Source organism: Elephantulus edwardii, unplaced genomic scaffold, assembly GCF_000299155.1.
Source record: "Elephantulus edwardii isolate Elephantulus edwardi_28Jun2011 unplaced genomic scaffold, EleEdw1.0 scaffold00073, whole genome shotgun sequence".
Lineage (NCBI taxonomy): Eukaryota > Metazoa > Chordata > Mammalia > Macroscelidea > Macroscelididae > Elephantulus > Elephantulus edwardii.
Genome location: NW_006399823.1, coordinates 1,009,469 through 1,031,616, shown reverse-complemented (window position 1 = coordinate 1,031,616; position 22,148 = coordinate 1,009,469). Strand labels below are relative to the sequence as shown.

Sequence of the window (22,148 nt, the reverse complement as noted above, 5' to 3'; positions counted from 1 at the left end):
TCTTCTTCTTCTTGTTCTTCTTCTTCTTCTTCTTCTTCTTCTTCTTCTTGTTCTTCTTCTTCTTCTTCTTCTTCTTCTTCTTCTTTTTCTTTCTTTCTTTCTTTCTTTCTTTCTTTCTTTCTTTCTTTCTTTCTTTCTTTCTTCTTTCTTCCTTTCTTTTATTTTCTAACTGTTCTTCCTCTGTCTTCTCCCATCGTAAAATGGTGATGCCTACTACTTAGTAGATTTTTAAATTATAGGAAAACATAGTGCTAACCTAGGGATTTAATAACTACAGCCTACAGACAAAATCAGGTCTCTTTAAGAAAAAGGTGTGTTGGAATCCATCCATAGCCATTCATTTATGAATTGTTCATGACTGTTTTTTGTGCTTCAAGAGCAGAGTTAAGTAGTTGCATCAGAAACTCTATGGCTTGCAAATCCTGAAATAGTCCTTCTCTGGCTCCTTACAAGGAGCCCTGGTAGTGTAGTGATTAAAGAATGTGTCTGTTAACAAGCCATTTGGTGGCTCAAATCCATGAGATGCTCAGCAGGAGAAAGAAGAGGCATTCTGCTCTGGTAAAGATTTACAGCCTGACTGTAAGTTGAAATTATCTTGGTGGCAGCAAGTGAGACCCTCTACAGAAAAAGGCCTTTTGGTGCATTAGAGACAATAAGATTGGCACAGGATAGAACAGGGTATAGGGATGTTGTACACAGGGTTGCTATGAGTCACAAGTGACTCGATGGCACATAACAATAACAACTACGGTTTAGAATGAGAGCTCTTGTGGCTTGGTGGTAAGGAATCGTACTGCCAACCTGAAAGCACATGGTTCAAATCTGCCAGCTGCTCCACAGGAAAAAAAAAAGGAAGGGCAATCTCCTCTTGTACTATTTGCTGCCTCTGAAAACCCACTGGAGGGTCAGGTATGTGTCAGTTCCAACGCAGTAGTACATAATAATAACACTTTAGCATGTAAAAGACTGCTTTTGGGTCCAACTCACAGGAACCCTTTATCCGGCTTCCAAGGCTGTAAATCTTTATTGCAAGAGAAAGCCTTTTTTCTTCATCTTTTTTTCTTCATATCAGCTGGTGAATTCAAACTGCTCTCCTTTTGGCTAGTAGCCTAATACCGTATGGACTGTGCCACCAGGATCTGTTGTCAGAATAGACCCATGGCTGACCCTCCAGCAGGTTTTCAGAGGCCATATATTGCACAGAAGGAGAGTGACCATCTCTCTCCTGTGGAGCAACCACAGGCCTTCAGAATTGCAGTGCAGAATCTTACTACTAGGTCACCAGAGTTTCCTAGCCCATAGCAGTTAGTTAATGATGAAATGAATCAGTCTATAATTCTAGCACATTTTTGCATCTATTCTTCAATCTTTTTTTCTGTGGAGAGAGAGGTAGATGTAATCATGTTTTGAGAAGATCAAATCATACATCCTGTTTTTATTGTTAAGACATGTTGTCAGGAGGGGCTGATCCTGGGAAAGATGGAGGGTCAGAGTAGGGAAGAGCCTCAGTAAAAAGGAGTGACACAGTGACTGTGACAGAGGGCGTGGCATGGTGAGGATGGTGCAGGATAGGGCAGGGTTCAGACCTGGGGTTTGTGAGCTGGCTGTGAGTTATTGTTAACCCAGCAGTCACAACAACAACAACAACGAGACAGCATGAAATGATAATGCCTTTTAAACCTTTCAACCCTTCTGATTATGTTAAGGACAGAAGGACATTTTCATGCTAGCATATTTTCAGTACTTCCTCTAGATCTGAAACATTCCTTTTATCAAAAAGGAAAAAAAGGTTACAGATGCCAGGCAAACTTTGGTAACATTATGGTGCTCTCCCTCTATTTCTTTTTAATTTAGCTTCTAGGAATGGCAAGATGATGCATTTTATAAAATATCCCATGTAAAAAGTGAGATGACCGGAAGAATTCTGTTAAACACCTAAAGGACAGGTGGGATTTAGAGAGGATACTTGTGATGCTGTCTCTGAAGTTTGGTAACTGTGTGGATGATTCAGACTGACCTCCAGCCCTCTAACTTCCGCCCTGGCTCAGCAAGGAGAGATGAGTGAAAAACAAAGAGAAGCATCCTCAGTCTGAGGACCCAGCTGGAAATTTAGCCTTAATGAATTCTGATCACTTCCCATTTAAATGCATTTGGTCCTTCAGGGTCCATTGAGCAGCAAAACCTCAAATATTAATCTCATGCTGAAATTGATCGTGGCCTACCCTAACCCCAAGTCTCTGCAAGCAGGATGCATGGCCTCTCCCTGCTCTTCTGTTTCCTTTCCCAGAACACCTGAAAACCATGAGGGCAGTGACTATTTTTTGGTTAGTACAGAAGCTATGGGAAAATCCCCATTCCCATCTCCTCACCCACTCTGTCCCCCACTTCCTGCTTGACAAGCTTATTGAACTAACTGACCTAGAATGGTCTAGGGGTCAAGGAGCCACCTCCCTGCTTTGGCAATATTCAGAAGGGTCCTTCTCTTCTTTTGGGCCTCGGTTTCCTCATCTGTAAAATGATACTACAGCCATCCCTCTTATTGTGCCCTGGTCATCACAAAAGCTCTCTTGGCCAACTGAAGTGGGGGGAGAAAACAAGGGCCTGGGACCAGGCTCACGTCAGCTGAGAAGCCATCACTAGCGACAGGCAGGAGGGCTGGTTCTGGACATCAGGCTGGCTCCTCACAGTTTGTGGGCAGAGCAGTGTGGCTGGGCTGCACCAGGGTTACTGGGGAACAGTGCACCACTGTGTCCTGCCAGGCAGCTGTGCCCCGGGGCATGAGGCTGGAGGCTGTTCAAATAGTCACCTCTATCGCCTACAGCAGGGGACTCTGGTGGCCCAGAGGCAAGAAGCTGTGCTGTAGTCCTGAAGGCACATGGTTTGAATCCACCAGCTGCTTTGTGGGAGAAGGATGGGCAGTCTCCTCTCATGCAATTAACTGCCTCTGAAAACCCGCTGGAGGGTCAGCTCCCAGTCGGTTCAGATTTGATGGTACACAACAACACAATGGCACTTACAGAAGTGAGAAGGGCAGGCACTGGGAGCCCAGGGCAGAGCTCCAGCCCTTGTTCATAGACTAGGGGAAGGGTGGAAGGAGGCCCAGGTTTGGCAGGGGAGGGGGTGGGAGGGCTGGAAAGGAAAAAGGAAAGATGATCCGGATGGTGGGATGGCAGCCGTAGAACCATGAAATCATGCTGGCCAGTGAGGGTCTGAAGTATAGTCCTCACGTGTTGCTAACCCAAAGGCTACCCTGTGAGAACCTCAGAACCACTTGGGCCTCGTTAAGATTTACAGCTTAGGAAACTGATGGGAGGGAGTGTCACTGTGAGTCAGAATCCACTCTATGGCAGTTACTCTTTATTTGCGGGGCTGTGGACAACAGGCGAGGAACGGATAGCACCTGGGACACCTAGCTCAGCACCCAGATTCCAGCTGTGCACTGCACAAGGCCACCACAGCAGGAACGGCTCATTTCTGCCAGTTATTGTAGACACACCATAGCCAGGTGCATTACATGCACACCAGCCCTTGCTCTTCTGGAAACTCCTCGATTTAGCACCTCACCATTTTACAGAGGAGAAAATAGAGGCTCACAGAAGGGAGTGACCAGATGTGGAGCCTGGGAGGGGCTTTCCCAGGACTTGTGTGTGCCCTGCCCTCCAGCTCAGCCATGGCACCCCTGCCATCTGTCCTGAGGTGGTTTATTGAGTATTTATGATGCATCTACAGCATTAGACTCTTTCATTTACAGTCTGATCCTTGCACAGCCCTGCAAGCCTTGTCTCCCACACAAGAAACATCTCCAAGAACATAATGGCTCACCCATTCACACTGAGTGTGTGGTAGAGACAATGCTGAGCCTGTGGAAGGCCAAGTTTTACTGAGTTTACCCACTCCCCGATTGAACAAGTGTGGAAGGAGGAGTGGCATCCACTTCCATAATAGCTTGCCTCTGGAAACCCTATGAACTGGAGAGAGGATGAAAGGCACCCAAGCGTCGAGGACTCTCCTTCACAGGGTCACTATGAGTCGCCTGCGACTTGACAGCACTTAACAACAACAACCCACTCCACAATGGTCCCTGCTACAGCCGAGCATGGGGACACTGCGAGATCCATCAGGGTTTCGTTACTTTGTGTAATAACTATAAATCTTTTAACTTTTTATTTACATTTATTAAATTAATTTAAATGAACGTTTACAGAGACTTAGGGTTTCCAGTTACTCATTGTTGCACTTTTCTCCCTGCTCTCTCTCCCCCCATCCCCAATTCACTCTTCTCCTTGAAAAGGAAAAGAAAAACTCTTTATCGTTATAGGAGGAAACTACTCATCTTTTTCCCATGGAGCCAATGATGTGTATTCAAACAGCCGGAGATGGGAGTCCTTTTGATTAGGAGCACAACACGCTTCAGACTGTGCTACCAGAGCTGCTGTATCTGTTCACCTATCTCTCCACACATGTTATTTCCTATTTAAAAATAGGATTCCTAATTAACATGGATCTGAGGAATCTCCCTGCTCCTTCAGCTAACAGACACTCTTGTGAGGGGTGGTGAGTGAATGGAGGAATCTTTCCAAATGTAGGCTGCCCAAGCTGTGACATAGGGGCAGGCACAGTGGTCTCTGGGTGATTCCTGCTTTGAGAGTGATCAAGAGTGTCAGGAGAGATGGTAGTAGCCATTGGATGCCAGCAGAGCTTTGACTGGATTCTATGCATGGCAGGAGCCGTGGAGACTTTTGATCAAGGGTGACATGCTGACGGCTAAGCTTCAGGGACAGGGCTTACAATTTGTTCTACCCTTCTATGAATCTTGGGCCCTGTCTATAAGGCCAGACAGTGGCATGAGGTGACCAGGGAGGCGGACATCAGCTCTCAGGTCCTAAGATGAAAGCCTTTTTACCTTTTCTGTCCCCTTCTTCTGCCTGGCCCCACTCACTGCTGTGTGTGATCTTTTGACCCCTGACTGGGTAAGGACAGGCATGGACTGTATCTAGTCTGTGCCTGGCAGCAATGCTGTTTGAAATCATCAAGGAAACAAGACGCAAATCCATGTTGGTCCCGAAGAGGCGAGTTGGAACTAGGTATATGGTTAACAAATCCCCAAGGGGCCCCAGGCCCAGGTAGGCTGGGTACCTACCGCTTTCTCGGCCATGCCCTACTGGGAAGACTTGACAGAGTCCTCCCAGGGGCTAGAGGACTCCACACAGGGCCCACCTGGGAGACTCTTTTTAGGAAAGAATGACCCAATCTGCAAATGGATTCTTTCTAACACTCTCTGTCTGCACACCCTTTGAGCAGTCTCTAAGTTCCCAGCATGAGTGTGCCCCAGTTTGATGACTGCAGCTCGACAGGATGCTGTAGACAGCATCAGCATTTTTCCAGACAGACGGCCATTTGTACAGGCTGGACTTGTTTGAAGAGTCCGTTGAGGGAATCGTGAGAGCAAAGTTTGACATTAGCCAACTAACAGCCTTGAGTTCTGTGTCAAGATTGTTCTGCTGTTGGGTTTTGTCAGTCTAGTTCCAACCCCTGCTGACCCTCCCCCTCCCACCCTCAGTCACAGAGTAGAACTGACCCACAGGGTTTCCTAGGCAGCAACATTTACAGACTCAAATCACCAGACCCTTCCCCCATGGAGCTTGTGGATGAGTGAGAGTCACAATTATATTAGCTGCCAGCTGCTTAACTGTTGCTGTCAGAGCTCCTTCCATCCACAGGAGTCAGCCTTAACCCTTGTGAAGGGTGGTGTGTAAGCCAGGAAGGAGATGGCACAGGCAGGTGGCCTTGAGGTGACTGATCTGGGAGAAGTTCGGGGAGTGGCCAGAATGAAGTGGGTGAGTGTGTGGTGAGGGGCTGGCAGTGGTGGTAGGACAGCTAGGAAGACAAGCTTGGATGTGGTTGCTGGAGTTTCTCTGTGATTTTTAACTCTTCCCGTTGAGTTGGTCTCTGACTCCAGGCAGGCTTATGCACAAAGGAACAAAGTACTTTCCTATGATCAGCTGTGGACTACTATGGTCGGGTTTTCATTGGCTAATTTTTGAAAGTAAACTCACCAGATCTTTCTTCCTAGCCAGTCTTACCCTGGAAGCAATAGGAATGTGTAAGCCTCCACTGATAGACATGGTGGCAGCGCTTGAAGCTCATTGGTTGGGAATCCAGCCCAGGTCTCCCACAGAGAAGACAGTTGTTCTACATTGAGCTAAGTTTGTGAACTTTAGCCCTGGTTGCACACATCTGGCTTGAGCAATCAATATCTCTAACATGTGGGTTAAATGTCCACTCAGAGAACCTGTATTGCACATGAACTTTAGGTAATTTACCGTGTAACAAAGTTATGGCATTATACCACCCTCACTGGGACACAAGACAGGGGTGCATCCCCTTCTCAGTGCTTCCTTTGGTGTTAGGTTTCATCAAGTTGACTATGACTCATAAGGACCCAATGAACAACAGACCTTGACCTTGCCCTACCCTGCACCACCCTCATCTTCTCTGCTATGCTTGACTCCATTGTTAGTGTTTCATTCCATTTTGTTGAAGGTCTTCCTCTCTTTCGCTCCCTCTCCACCTTTCTCTGCATAATGTCTTTTTTAACATGCACTGACAACATGTCCAAAGTATGTACGATGACATTTCACCATCCATGCCTCTAAAGCACCCTAGTTGCAGTTCCTCCAAGGCTGATTTGTTTATTCTTCTGGCAGTACATTAGTTATTTGCTGCTTTTCTTCTACATCACAACCAAAGGCATTAATTCTTCTCTCATTTTCACTCATTGTCCAACTTTCAGGTGCATAGGAAACAATTGAAAATACTATGGTTTGGATCAGGTGCATCTTAGTTTTTAAATTGCATCATTCTTGTTAGCACTTCAAGAGGTCTTTGACAGCAGATTTTCCTAATGCACTGTATCTTTTGATTTCTTGACTGCTGCTCTCATTGGTGTTGGTTGTGGATACAAGCAAAATGAAATGTTTGACAACTTTAATCTCTTCTTCTTTTGTCATGATGTTACTTATTCGTCCAGTGATGAGGACTTTTGTTTTCTTGATGTTGAGATGTAATTCATATCGAAGGCTGTAGTCTTTGATCATCTGCAGCAAGTGCTTCAAGTCCTTTTCACTTTCTGGAAGCAAGCTTCTGTTACTTGCATTGTGAGTCTTCCTCCAATCCTGCTGCCATATTCTTCTTCATATAGTCCAGCTTCTCAAATTATTTTCTCAGCATGCAGATTGAGCAGGTATGGATAAAGGATAAATTCCTGCTGCACACCATTGCTGACTTTAATAAACTTTGTTCTATTCAAACAGATGCTTCCTAGTCTAGGAATAGGTTTCACATGAGCATGATTACATGTTCTGGGATTCCCATCCTTGTCAATGTTAGCCATAATTTGTTATGACTAATACAGCCAAATATCTCTGTGGAGCCAAAAACACACACACACACACAAAATATATTTCTGGTATTCCCTGCTGAAAATGCATCTTATAGCAGCAATTACATCCCTGATGCCATGGCCTCTTTTGAATCCCTTTCAATCTTCCAACTACTTTAAAATAATCTTCAAGGGAGCTCTGGAGGCCTAGTGGCAGGAAGTTGTGCTACAATCCTGAAGGCCCATGATTTGAATCCACCAGATGCTCCACTAGAGAAGGAGGGGCAATCTCCTCTTGTGCCAGTCTGATGTGACTCAACAGTACACAAGAAGAATAAAATAAAAAAAAAAACAAAACAAAACACCAAACTTCAGCAAGATTTACTTATGTGTAATGCTAATGAAGAAACTGTGCTGCAATCCTGAAGGCACATGGTTCAAGGTCACCAGGGGCTCTGTGGGAGAAGGATGCACAATCTCCTCCCATGCAATTAACTGCCTCTGAAAGCCTGCTGGAGAGTCAACTACAGGTTGATTCCGACTCTATGGTACTCAACAACAGTAATGTTAACGACATTGTTTGATAATTCATGCACTCTACTGGATCACTGTTTTGGGGATGGGAACAAATATGAATCTCTTCCAGTCAACTGACTCGGACTGTAGCGGCTCTTCCTTGGTGCTGACTACATATATCACAAAGACGTCTCTCTTTTTATACTTCTTACACTTCATTTCCTTTTACTTGGTAAAGAACAAGTAGCTTAGGTAAACAATACTGACTAGGTAGACTTTTAGGGAGTTTTTGCTTTCATGAAATTAATTTTCTATTTACCAGGTGACATGCATTCTTGGTTTTCCTTTGACTGTCCTTGTATGGAATTTTCTGTTCTAGTAAGTTCATTGCAGCAAGAAAATGAGAGCCAGCTTTTTTAGATCAAATGAAAGAAAGGGAAAAGCTTGTGGTTTACATGCTCAGCTGCTAACTGAAGTATCAGAGGTTGGAGTCTGCCCAGAGACTGCTTGGCAGCATAGCTCCAAAATATCAGCCATTGAAAGACTGCCCTGTTCCCACATTCATAGAGTTGCCAGGAAGTGGAGTTGATGCCAAGAAAACAGCCTATGTGTATATGTGTGTTTATAAGTGTTTAAGTATGTATACATATATGTTTATATGCATATGTTTATGTCTGCCTGTGTTTATATGTGTGAAATATATATCCACTTCCATAAATAGCTTACCTCTGGAAACCTTATGAACCTGGTCACGCTGAGTCGCCTACAACTTGTCGGCACTCAACAACAACAACATATGTATAAAGATATGTGTGTATGTATTTGTTTATGTGGTGTTGTTATTGTTAGGTGTTGTTGAGTATGATTCATAGAGATCCTATAAACAGAAGATCTGAACCCTGTTCTATCCTGCGCCAGCCTCACACTTCCTGACACACAGAGCCCATTGCAGCAGTCACTGTGTCAATCCACCTGGTTGAGGGTCTTCCTCTCCTTCACTGACCCTCTACCCTTCCCACCATTGTGTCCTTCTCCAAGGAATAGCCCCTCCTAGCAACATGTCCCAAGTATGTGAGGTGAAGTCTCTTCATTCTTACCTCCAAAGAGCACTCCAGCTGCACCCTCTCCAATATCTATTCATTTGCACTTATCTATTCATTTTCTTGGCCATCCATGGGATGTTCAATCCTCTTCTCCAACACCACAGCTCAAAGGCATCGATTCTTTTTCTGCATCCTAATTAATTTTCAATTTTCTTTGGCCTCAAGTTGAACTTGCATATGAGTATATCTGTTTGATATGTTGCTAGGAGAGGCTATTCCTTTGAAAAGGTCATCATACGTGGAAAGATGGAAGGTCATTGAAAGAGAGGAAGACCTTCAATGAGATGGATTGACACAGTGACTGCAGCAATGGGCTGAAGTGTGTGAGGGATGATGGGGATGACACAGGATAGGATGGAGTTCAGGTCTGTTGTTCATAAGGTCGTGTTAGTCACTTGACGGCAACTAGCAAAAAATATATTTATGTACATAGAAATGTGGGTATATGTATATATTGTTGTTGTTATATGTCATCAAGTTGCCTGCAACTTGAGCTACCCTATGTACAATAGTACTGCCCTTATCCTGTGCCAGTCTCATTGTCTCCAACACACCTACCCCCCATAACCCCAGTCACTGAGTCAATCCATCTCATCTGGGGTCTTCCTCTCTTGTACTGTCCCTCCACTCTTCTAAGCATGATATCCTTCTCCAAGGACTGGGCCTTCTTGGCAACATGCTCAAAGTATCTGAGATGGAACTTCAAAATCTTTGCCACCAAGGCTATATATAGCATGTATAGTTGTGGTGCTGGAGACAAGCGTGAACCGACCATGGACCACCAAGAGAACAAACAGGCCTGTATTGGAGAGGGTGAAATCAAGCTGTTCCTTGGTGGATTTGAACCAAGAGCCTTTGGGATTATAGCACAGCTTCTTACCTTTAAGCCAGGAGAACTCCCGGCATATATGTATATGTATATGTATATGTATATGTATATGTGTATGTGTATGTGTATATGTATATGTATATGTATATGTATATGTATATGTATATGTATATGTATATGTACAGGAGCTTTGGTGGCCTAGAGACAAGAATCTGTTCTGCACTCCAGAAGGCATGTGGTTTGAGGTCTATGGTAACACACACACACACACACACACACACACGTATGTATGGCAGAAATAGTGACGTTGATGAGCAATGGTAAAACTTTGGAAACACTGTGCTACACTCTGTGGCAGAAGCTGGCAGAAGCCAAAGAACCATCTCTAACTGCTAGGTTCAGAGAGGCTCTGGGCACTGTGGGAGGCGGTGTGTGTGGCAGTGAGAGCTGCACTGCTGGTCTAGGGCAGTGGGTCAGTTGGGGGTGAGGGTCTCACTGGTTCCCCATCACTAGCCTAATGCTTTCCCATCTCTTACCTCTGTCCACAGAGATCCGCACGCAGCTGGTGGAGCAATTCAAGTGCCTGGAGCAGCAATCTGAGTCTAGGCTGCAGCTACTTCAAGACCTCCAGGAGTTTTTCCGCAGGAAAGCAGAGATTGAGCTCGAGTATTCCCGCAGCCTGGAAAAGCTGGCCGAGCGCTTCTCCTCCAAAATCCGCAGCTCCCGGGAGCACCAGTTCAAGTGAGAAGGACTGGGGTCTGGGGAGAAGGGCAGTGATGCTGGGTGGTCTGTGGTCAGGTGGTCACAGCGAAGTAGTGGGCAGGCGAGGATTCGGTGGCAGCAGGTGGCTGAGGCTTTAGTCCTAGGACTCAAGCTATTCACCCCACTAAGCCTCAGTCTTCCTCTGTGTAAAGTGGGCATAGAAATAGCTTCTATGCATAAAGTTGCTGGGAGAGAAACTAATAATCCAAGAGATTTGCTTGTCCTTGTGAATGTTCAAAAAATTATTACAACTCTTATTGTCCCGCCAAGCCCATGGCACTGAGCTGGGCACCCCGTGCACACAGTTGAGAACCCACCTCCTTTTCTGGGCATCCTGACTTGATTCTGTTCTCTTTCACCTGAGGGTCCACCAGCCCACTTCCAAACTCCTACCCAATGACCTTGAAAACTCTTCCCCACGAACTGACGCTCAGCGCACTTCTCACCCCCCAACACTCGAAATGTTTATCCACCTTATTTACCCTATGGAAGTGATGTGCCCTTCTCTCCTTCCCAGCCCTGACTTCTCACATCCCAGGCCCTACTGTTTCCTTCTCTGGGCTCCACCCTCTGGGGCCTTGAGCAGGGGACTCTGAATCACTGAGCTATATTGCATTCTGGAGTGTGACCCTGTAGTCAGACAGTGATTCAGGGGGGAGTTTGCAGGCTTCTAGTGGGCCCTGTTCCCCAGAGTGGACTTCTTCTGCAAGGCCGCTCCTCCTGGCCTGGTCTTCCTCAGCAGCCCTTCCTGGCCCTCCTCCACTCCCCACTTCACCTTCCTTACCATGCTGCCACTTCACCCACCTGGCCCCTCCTCTGTTTCCTTGCTTCCATCCATTTTGCCCGCTACATTTTTGCTCTGACCAGGGAGCTCTCTTCTTTCCAGCACCCTTAAACCATAATCAAGCCGATACCAAGTAGAACTGGCTGATTTTTTGACAGTAGTTTGCAACGCCTTTCTTCCAAGGTGTCTCTGGGTGAACTCTAATGTCATCCCCTTCAGTTATAAGTTGAGTGTCTTATGCATTTGTGCAGCCTGGGCCTTCTCTCTTCCTTTAAGCCCTCTACCTCCCCACGCATCTCTCCCTCAGGAGCCAGGGCACAGTGCATTACATGCTGGCTGCTAAGTCAAAGGCCAGCAGCTGGGACCAGCCAGCTGCTTTGAGGGAGGAAGAGGGGCAAGGCTTTCCTCCTGCCAGATTTATGGCCTCAGAACCCCGAGAGTGGTTCTAGAGGGTTGCCAAATTAAAGCAGAATAGCATCTTCCTTACTCTGTAACAAAGCACTTGAATACTTAGTTTGGGGTTTTCGTCTCTTGATACCTTACAATAAGAAATTGCTTTATTATCACTAAAAAATGCATTACACATTTGCAAAACACATGGATTTATTTTCCTGCACCATCTCATCTATTAACGCTTTCACTGCAAGAGGAAATTACTATTAACAACTTTTTCCTGGGCAGTTTCCTTTCATAAACATTATTTCATTTTTTCCAAGAGTTTTTTTTTTTAAGAGAGGACTTGTGGCTTTTTAAATGCTAAAAAGAACATTCTCATTACATATTACCATACCAAAGAGGTGGGTTGGGGTGGAAATATCTCCTAAGCAACTACTGCTTACATTTGGTTTCTTTTAAAATTAGTTTTTAGAGTAATTTTGTGTTTACAGACAAGCTTGCATGAAAGGGCGGAGAGCTCCCGAACACCCCTCCATACCCTATGGGTACTTCACTTCTTGTTAGCATCTTGAAATTGTGTGACACCTTTGTTACAATGGTTGAGCCTATTTTGATACATTATTGTCAAAGAAAGTGCACAGTGTGTCATACAGTTGGTAGACTTTAACAAATGTCTATATATCCATTATCACAGTGTGCTCAGCTAGTCCATTCCTCCTGACCTCTGGCAGCCCCTTTTTTCCTACCTCTCTGATTTTACTGAGGAGTCCTGGTGGTGAAATGTTGGAGCAGCTTGACTGCTAACCAAGGGATCTACTGTTTGAACCCACTAGGGGCTCTGAGGGAAGAAGATGTGACAATCTGTTTGCATAAGGATTATACCTTAGGAAACCCTATGGGGACACTGTCACTCTGTCCTTCAGGCTGCTGGTATGTGTTGGGCTGCTGATGGCCAAGTTGGTCATTTGAACCCATCAGCCACACTGCAGGACAGAGATGAGGCTATCTGCTCCCATTAAAATTTACAGGCTCAGAAAGCTTAATGAAATCAACTCCATGGTGGTTGGGTTAGTTGGAGGAGTGTAGGGTGACTAGAAGATAGTGAGATTGTGTCTTACATACTTTGAACATATAATTTTTGAGGAGGGTCAACGTAAGAGAGGAAGACTCTGGATGAGTTGGATTGACACAATGACTGTAGAATAGTGTCACGTCAGAGACAGATTGACTCAGGATAGCACAAGATTCAGAGCCGCTGTTGCTGTGAGTTGCAGACCACTTAAAATCACCTTACAACAACAAATTAGTTTGAATCAGCATGATAGCCATGATTTTTTAAAATTTGCATAGTTTCACCTTTTTTTAGCATGTCATGTAGTTGGAATCATCCATTATGTAGATTTTTCAGACTGGCTTCGTTCTTCAACAATATGCGTGTAAGGAAATGCCTTCTCATAGCTTCACATCTTCTCAGAGCTCACTTTTTATTAACTACTTCTGGAGGCACGTATGCACCCCTTTGTTTATTCATTCTCCTATGGAAGAGAAAAATGAGTTCTTCCTCCACTTTCTTTTGGTAGCAGCACGACAGGAATGATTTACTGAGCTCATTAACTGAGAGCTTGCTCTGTGCCCTCTGGGCATTAATGCCCATCTCAGAGATCTGAGAAGGCAGCTTGTCCAAATGTGTGTTGAAGAGAGTCAGCCGGACCAATCCTTCCCTGCTCTCCCAGTGCAGCCCGAGAGGAGAGAGGACTGAGTCGGCCTGAGGCAGCACAGTGTTTGGACACTCTTGCAACACATACACACACAGTTCCTTACACTGCTTGTAATGAGCTCGGCCAGCCCCTCACGGGTTCATTAACTAAGGCCACCAGATGGAACGGGGGCCGCAGCTGGCAGCCGGGCCACCAGGGCCGCCTCACACACCATGCAGGTCTAATTAGGACTTAGGCCCAGGCTGCACAGCTGGGCAGGGCCCTCTGCACGATGCTAATGCACTGGTGTCACCCTGAAGCCTCTGAAAGTAGCATCCCTGGGGAAGGCTGGACTCACCCTTTGACCTTAGGGCCGACCATTGCAGCGCTGAGTGTCTCTTCTTGGAGCTCAGAGTCCCTGGATGGGGCTGCACTGGGGGATCCATCTACGTGTGTTTCCCCCTTATTAACATCTTGCATTTGTACAGCATACTTGCTCCAAATGATTGAACCAGTACACGTTGTTGGTGACTCAAGTTCTGGGCAGTTGGAAAATGTATGAGTGTCCAGGAGATGTGTGCAGGACATTGTTTAAAGAAAAGCTCAGATGCTGACTCTGGGCTTACCTGGGGCAGGTGGAACATGTACACAATGGCAGCATAGATTTCCACTCTCCCATCACATATTTCCATTCTGTCAAACCTTTCCAAGCACCCTGACATCTTTACTCCCATAGAAGCCTTCTAATAACCCAGACCAGCAGTGAGGGAGCACAGAACCATTTCACACAAACTGAGTAAAAGCAGCAAGTTATTTTCTTTAGTCAAGAATGTGCCATCAGCTGCTGAGCCATAAATCCAGGGTTCCTGACTTCCAGTGTGGGCTTCTTGCTCCAAAGAGCCACATGGTCATTCACTTGTTCAAATGTGTGCTTTGAGAACCCCTTTCCTACCTGGTCTGGCTTCACTATTGAGAGGATGGAGATTAATGTGATATAAGCCCTGCTCTCAGATGTGCCTTTTCTTGAGAGATCAGGCTCGGAGAATCCCTGATGGTTGGGACACGTGCTCAGTTCTGGGGCTCTGACCTTTGGAACCCCACCTCCAAATTGCCCCTCCAGCCACAATGTTTAGTATCACTTCTTCTGGGAAGCTTTCTGATTCTGCCTGACATCTTCCTCCATAGGCCCATGATACTCTGTACTTGTTGTTGTTATTAGATGTAATCGAGTCAAGTATGACGCAGGAGACCCCTATGGAAAACAGATCTTAATCCTGTCCTATGCTGTGCCATCCTCATAATCTCTGACATACTTGAGCCCATTACTGGAGTCATTGTGTCAATCCATCTCATTGGGGGGTCTTCCTCTCTTTCATTTACTGTATAATTTCCATACACTTTTCCAAGCATGATGTCCCTAACCAAGAAATAGCCTCTCCTAGCAACATGCCCAGGATATAGGAGATGAAGCTTTATCATCCTTGCCTCCAAGGAACGCTCTGGTTGTACTTTTTCCAAGAAATATCTGTTCATTCTTTTGGCAGTCCATGAGATATTCAGTATGCTTCTCCAACACCATGACTCCAAGACATCAACTCTTCTTCTGCCATCCTTATTTGTTGTCCAGCTAGCTCTCAGATGCATAGCAAGTGACTGAAAAGACCATAGCCTGAATTAAGCACACCTTAGTCTTCAAACTGACATCATTGCTCTTTGGAATTTTAGAGAGGTCCCTGACAGCTGACTTGCCCAATGTGATATGTCTCCTGATCTCCTGACAGCCAATATGTTGACTGTGGATATCCGTGCAAGCTGAAATCTTCAAGAATCTTAATCCTTTTCTCTGTCCGTCATCATATTGTCTATGGAAAGGATTTTTGTTTTCTTGGCATTGAGATGCAATCCATATTGAAGTCTGCAGTGTTTAACTTTCTGCACCAAGTGCTTCAAGTCCTCTTCACTTTCAGCAAGTAAGATTGTGTCACCTGCATAACATAGGTTGTTGATGAGTCTCCTTCAATCCTGATGCCACATTCTTCTGCACAGAGTCCAGTACACAAATTATTTGCTCCCTTTCTTCCAACCTTTAGATTAGTAGTTGAGCACAAAGTATTTGCACCTAGAGACTACTGGCACATTTTAAGGGATAGATAACTACTGGTTGTATATTTACTTATATATTTAAGTATTCTATACTTGTATATTATACACATATATATGGAGATATATATGGTCGTTAAATTGTTTGGCTACTAACCTCCAGGTGGAAAGTTTGACTTCACCAGCTGTTCCATGAGAGAAAGATGTGGAAGTTTGCCTCTGTAACATTTACAGCATTGAGAGCCCAGTGGAAGAGTTCTACTCTGTGCTCTAGGGTCACTGAATTGGAATTGACTCGATGGCTGTGGTTTTGAAGAAGATAGATGAAAAAGAAAAGATTAAAAAATAAAGGAAGGCAAACTGTGATCAAGTAGTTGCTAAGATCGAAATAATGTGAAGTGTCCCAGTTATCTACTGCTACGTAACAAGAATACTCAAAATGTGATGCATCTCACGGCTTTGCAGATCAGGAATTTGGCTAGAACTCACCTGGTAGTTTTCTGTTTTACCTCGTATGGAACAGATCACTTGGTGATGATGAGCTGGTGGCTGGTCTGGCCCAGAGGCTCCAAGGTAGCTTCACTTGCGTGACTAGTGCTTTCACAGGTCAACTGATGGCGGTTCAGCAGAGCCTTCTCCCACTTCATCTCAACCCTGCAGCCCATGGCAGACTCCCTGCATGGAAGCACAGGTCCCTGAGAGAGCAAGGGCAGATGGATGGAGCCAGCACAGCACAATGTCCCTCCCAGAGGAGCAGCCATGGACACGGGGTGAGGAGATGGCCTAGATGCTGGCACAGAGGCCAGTAGAGTCACCTAGGCGGAGCCAGCGTTGTCTCCCTGGTTTGAAGAAATGAAAGTGGAACTGTGGAGCTCAACAGGGGCCAGGGGTGACTGTTCTTCAGGCAGGAAGTGGGGACGTCCAGAGGAGACACAGACCCACAGGGAGAGAGGACAGATGCTGGGCTCTCTTTTGGTGGCAGTACTGTAAAAAAGAGAGGAATTCCTGGACTAAAAGCAGGAATGGTGGCTGTTAGCCTGATAGCACCTGACACATGGTTGTTAACTAAGAAATGCTGGTTGAAAGAATGAATGGAGGCCAAGGAGTTATTGAAGTTGCTCTGGGAGTTTGGGATGGTGGAGCTCCTGGGCAAATCAGATTGATAATTACTTAGCTGCTAACTGAAAGATTGGTGCTTGAAGTCTAGGCATACCTTAGAACAAAGACCTGGTGATCTACTTCTGAAAAATCAGCCACAAAAACCCTATGGAGTGCAATTCTGCTTTGATATGTCCAATATGTTGTCATGGGTCAGAATTGTCTCAGTGATCGCTGGATGGTATTTTGAGGAGATGAGTTGCTAGGAGGAGCTATTCCTTGAAGAAGGACGTGATACTCAGAAAGGTGGAGGGTCGCTATAGGAGAGGAAGACCCTCAACCATGTGGATTGACACAGTGACTCCCACAGTGGGCTCTAATGTATCAGGAAGTATGTCGACGGCACAGGATAGACTAGGATTCAGATTTTGTTCATAGGATCTCTAGAGGATATACTCGACTTGAAAGCACCTAATAACAATAACATCAACAACAGCAATGAGGCACAGAAGGGAATATCTTTGTTTTGTGGCCACCCTAGGACTTCAATGAGGCCATTGGGTCAAGACTCCTTCACTCACATGCCCGTCACTTGATGCAATGTTGAATGGAGGACAGGTACAGACTACAAAGATTTCCTTGTGTGAGCGCTCAGGACTAGAAAACCAGAGCAACAGTTCTCCAAGTGTGGTCCCTGGGCCAGCAGCATTGCCACGTGGGAACTTGTTAGAAATGCAGAATCTGGAGCCTTGCCTCGATGCCTGCTAAACCAGAGGTTTTGGGGACCTCTTACCTGTGCAATAGCCAAGTCATTTCTTCCTAATGATTCTGTGACTGGTCAAATTTGGGAACCATTGAATGTGATGGTTTCTAGGTGAGAAATTGTTCACAACTAATTTTCATCCCCCTCTGGCCTTTCAGACCCCAGCTCTTCACCAGCATGAAATCCACAATGTGTTGTCCTTCTCAAGCCAGGCCTAGATGAGTCTGCTTTTCCCTTTGGAAGGCTTGGAGCTGGGACCCCTCCCCTCAGCAAGGTCTGCAGGGTGGTAACTACAGAGGTGCCTTGTGCCTCAAGGGTGTTCGCCAAGCAAACTGGGTAGTTCCAGGAAGCGAGAGGTTTTCTGGGGACGAACGTTCTTTTCTTTCTCCAAAGAAATGTTTTCTAAAAGCACTGTTAACTTGAGATGTGTACTTTAAAAACAAAACGAAAAGAGAGAGAGTTCTGTGGTCAACACAGTTTGGGAGTCACTGCCTTCAGACATTAATCAGTATATGAAAAGCTCATATTTTTCAATATGGAAAAACACATAAAAATAGCAGTTGAATTTTTTATTTTCCAAAATGTCTATTATATATGTTGTTTTAGTAGTAAAGCCTTCATTTCAAAGTAGCCATATTTAAGCTTTTTATTTTACTTAGGCTTCTAATCTAGAAAAGAGTATACATGATAATGATAAATTTGATTATATTTGAGGATTCAGAGGCATAATGACTCAAAATTTGTGTTTAGTATACTACATGATTCCTAAAGGTTCCCATGTCTCTGAACACATACACACACACACACACACACTCTCTCTCTCTCTTTCTTTCTCAACAGTTCATCTGGTTTTGGATGTTTCTTATGATTAAATGGGATGGTTGATAATGTTATTGTTAATAACATTATTGGTATTGAGAATAATAACTTTGGTAATCTGGTGGCCTGGTCCATAAGTGTACTGCTAACTCAGAGGTCACATTTCTTTGGTGATTCAGATCCACCAGGTCCTTGGGAGAAAGATGTTCAGTCTCCTCTCCTCCAGTTAAAATGTGCAGCTTCAGAAAGCCAGTAGAGGGTCATAAAACTAAAAGGCATCAGAATACATTGACGGCAGTGACTGAGGGAGTGTGCTTGTCAATAACGTTACTGTTTTCATTATTCTGTTGGCCAGTTCCCAGATGTTTTGTTGTTGTTATTTTATTATTTTTTTTTACTCATTGTTGTACATTTTCTTCCCTCTCCTTCCATCAGTCCACCCTGCAGTGTATCCCTTGTTCCAGATTATTCTCTTATATTGTTGATTTCTTCTGAAAGCTCTTTAACCACAGGAGCCCATCTCTATCATAATGTTGTCATTAGGTGCTGTCAAGTTGACTATCATTCATAGAAATCCTCTGAACAACAGATCAGATGCTTGCTCGTCCTGTGCCATCCTGGTCTCTGGCATGTTACAGTCGTCTTATTGAGAATTGTTCTCTCCTTCACTGACCCTCTACCTTTTAGAGCATAATGTCCTTTTTAAAGGACTAGCTCCTCCTAATAACATGTCATCTATGAGATGAAAATTCCCCATCCTTGCCTTTCACCATCCTTGCTCTAAGGAACACCCTAGTTGCACTTACTTCAAGACAAATCTGTTTGTTCTTTTGGTAATTCATTGTTGTTGTTGCTCATTGCCTTTGAGTCGAGCATGACTCATAGCGACTCTATGAACAAAAGACCTGAAGCCTTTCTGTAACTATCATCATTTCACCAGGTTCATAGAGTTTCCCAGAGGCATGTGGTTTAGGAAGTGGATGCTGCTCCTGCTTCCAAACTTCAATCAGTCTGGGAGCTTCATCAAACACTGCCCACGATAAGTAGCCATTATGGTGTTTGACACACCTATGACACAGTTGTTCCTTTTTGGCATTTGAGACCCCAATGACACAAGGTTCAGCATCACAGCAAACCCAGATTACCTCAACACAGCAAATTGACAGAAGAGTGCTGTATGACTTAAAAGAATGTTTCTCTGAAATATAGTCATAAAGGATTAAAATATGATTCCTCGGGCCTAACTTTTATAAACAAGGGCCCTCCTTGTGGACTTTAAACAAGAGGCTTAAATTACAACCACAACAACAAAAAACACAAACCCAAGCAATCCATACAGATCCTCAACCAAAATAAGAGGACCATCTTACAGAGTCCATCTGCTTCACCCAGCTCCAAGATGGAGACAAAGGCCTGGTGTTATTATATATTATATATATAATTATATTTATATATATTATTATATGTTGTTATTGCTGTTCTTAAATGTCTTTGGGTAGCAACCTATAAACAAAAGACCTTAACCCTGTTTCATAACTATATACATATTCTTTGCCAATACCACAATTCAAAGGCATCGATTCTTCTTTGATTTTTCTCACTGGGATTCAAACCCAGGAGAGACAATCCCTCTGTTTCAATGTTCATAGAAAGACAAAGAGCAGGAGTCAAACTAAAACACATCGATTTATTGCTTTGGGGGAACCTACATACATGAGAAATTAACAGCACTGTATCCAGAGGTGGCAGTCTGGATTCGTCCTGGGGTCTGTAGTGGCACTTAGTAAGTTGTTAGGTGCTATCGAGTCAACTATGTGCCACGGCAACTCTATGAACAACAAATCTGAACCCTGTCCTATCAAGTGCCATTTTCACACTTCCTGACACACCAGAGCCCATTGTGGCAGTCATTGTGTGGATTATGTCAAGTTGTGGTTATCCTTGAGGAGAATGGGGATCCTAGAACACTTGATTGTGCTTATACGAACCCTATATTTGGACCAGGAAGCAGTTCTCAGAACAGAACAGGAAAACACTGCATGGTTCAAAATCAGGAAGGGAATGTGTCAGGGATGCATCTTGTTTCCATACCTTTTCAACCTATATGCAGAACTTAGATCATTTGGGAGGCTGAGATTTATGAGGAAAGATGTGGCATCAGGATTGGAGGAAGACTCATCAACAACCTACATTATGCAGATGACACAGCCTTGCTTACTGAAACTGAAGAGGATTGAAGTGCTTGCTGTAGAGGGTCAAGGACTGTAGTCTTCAATATGGATTGAAGTTCAACATCAAGAGGACAAAGATTCTCACCACTGACCCAATTGGTAGCACCATGATTGAGGTTAACAATTATAGCTTGCTTGGCTCCTCATTCAATACTCTTGGCACCAGCAGTCAGGAAATCAAAAAATGAATTGTATTAGGGAAATCTGCTGTCTGGGATCTCTCCAGAGTACTGAGAAGTAATGATGTCAGTCTGGAAATTAAGGTGCTCCTGATCCAGGACATGATCTTCACCATTTTTTGTTATGCATCAGAGAGCCCGATAATGAATAAGGATGACAGAAGAATTGAGGCCTTTGAGTTGTGGTGCTAGAGAAGAGTCTTGAATATGCCATGAACCACCAAGAAAACAAATAGGTCTCTCTTAGAGAGAGTGAAACCATGTTTCTCCTTGGAGGCTAGGATTTTGAAGCTCCATCTCATATACTTTTGTCATATGGCCAGGGAGAGACCGATCCTTAGAGGAAGATATCGTGTTTGGAAGGGTGGAGGGACAGTGCAGGAAAGGAAGACCAAGGAGGAGATGGATTGATAAAATAACTAGGGCAATGAGGGTAGGCATATCAGAATCAGTAAGACTGGCTCAGGACAGGGCAGGCTTCAGAGCTCTTGTACATAGGGTTGTTATGAGTCACAGGCGACTGGATAGCACATAACATCTCCCCAGTCCAACAAACTGACAATTTAATGTTGTACCTCTAACAGGAAATCAGGCTTCACAAAAGGCCCAATGGCCACAGGCTTGAGTGCCCAAAAACTGTTAATCACAAAGGTCCTAATTGCTTTAAACAGTTAAAAAGTCTCCCAGCTTCTAATTGACTGTTCAACAAACAAAAAAGTGAAAAAAATACTGCTGAAGACCATTCAAAAACAGCTACTTAGGAAGGAGGGTGGTCATATTGGGCTAGAGTAAACGCTCTCTGGCTTTTACTGAGTTTGAACCAATTATAGCGGACCCTGTAGCAGGTTTTCAGAGGTAGGAAGTCACACAGGAAGAGATTGCCCATATTTCTTCTCCACCGTGAAGCAAGTGGATTAAAACTAAATACCTGTGTTGGTAGCACAATTCCTTACCGCTAAATCCCCAGAGCTCATGGGCTTTTATAGTTAGGTAATCATCAAACCAAATAACAGTGGCAGGAAGGGAATGGAGCTGCCAGATACCACAAGCCCTCCAAATGGCCAATATAAGAATTGCAAGGAAGGAAGGATATGTTGTAAAGTAGTTAATGGCAGAGATGTTAGGCCCAAATCAGCTCTACCTTAGCTTAGTTCAGAAATTAGCTATTATTTTGATATTCACAATATCTCATACACTTATTTGTTGTCCAACTTTCAGATGCATATGAAGCAGCTGAAAATACCATTGCATGGATCAGGTGTACCTTAGTCTTTAAACTGGCATCTTTGCTCTTAACACTTTGGAGAAGTCTTTGACAAAACCTATCACCCTTCGGAATTGTTGTTGGTATGTGCCTCGAGTCGCCTGCGACTCATAGCGACCCTATGTACAACAGCCCTAAACTCCGCTCTGTCCTGTGCCAATCGCACTGTCTCTGACATTCCCATCCTAATTATCCCAGTCACTGAATCAATCCACCTCATAGAGGG

At 44.5% G+C, this 22,148-nt stretch overlaps 1 protein-coding gene across 2 annotated transcripts in view; it reads left to right on the top strand.

Moving 5' to 3' along the window:
• SRGAP3 (SLIT-ROBO Rho GTPase activating protein 3) overlaps window positions 1-22,148 on the top strand; it is a 448,964-nt gene that overhangs the window by 164,003 nt on the left and 262,813 nt on the right. For both annotated transcript variants that reach the window (XM_006888900.1, XM_006888901.1), the window contains exon 2: window positions 10,378-10,570. In XM_006888900.1, coding sequence (XP_006888962.1) covers window positions 10,378-10,570 — 193 coding nt within the window. The remainder of the gene's footprint in view (window positions 1-10,377; window positions 10,571-22,148) is intronic.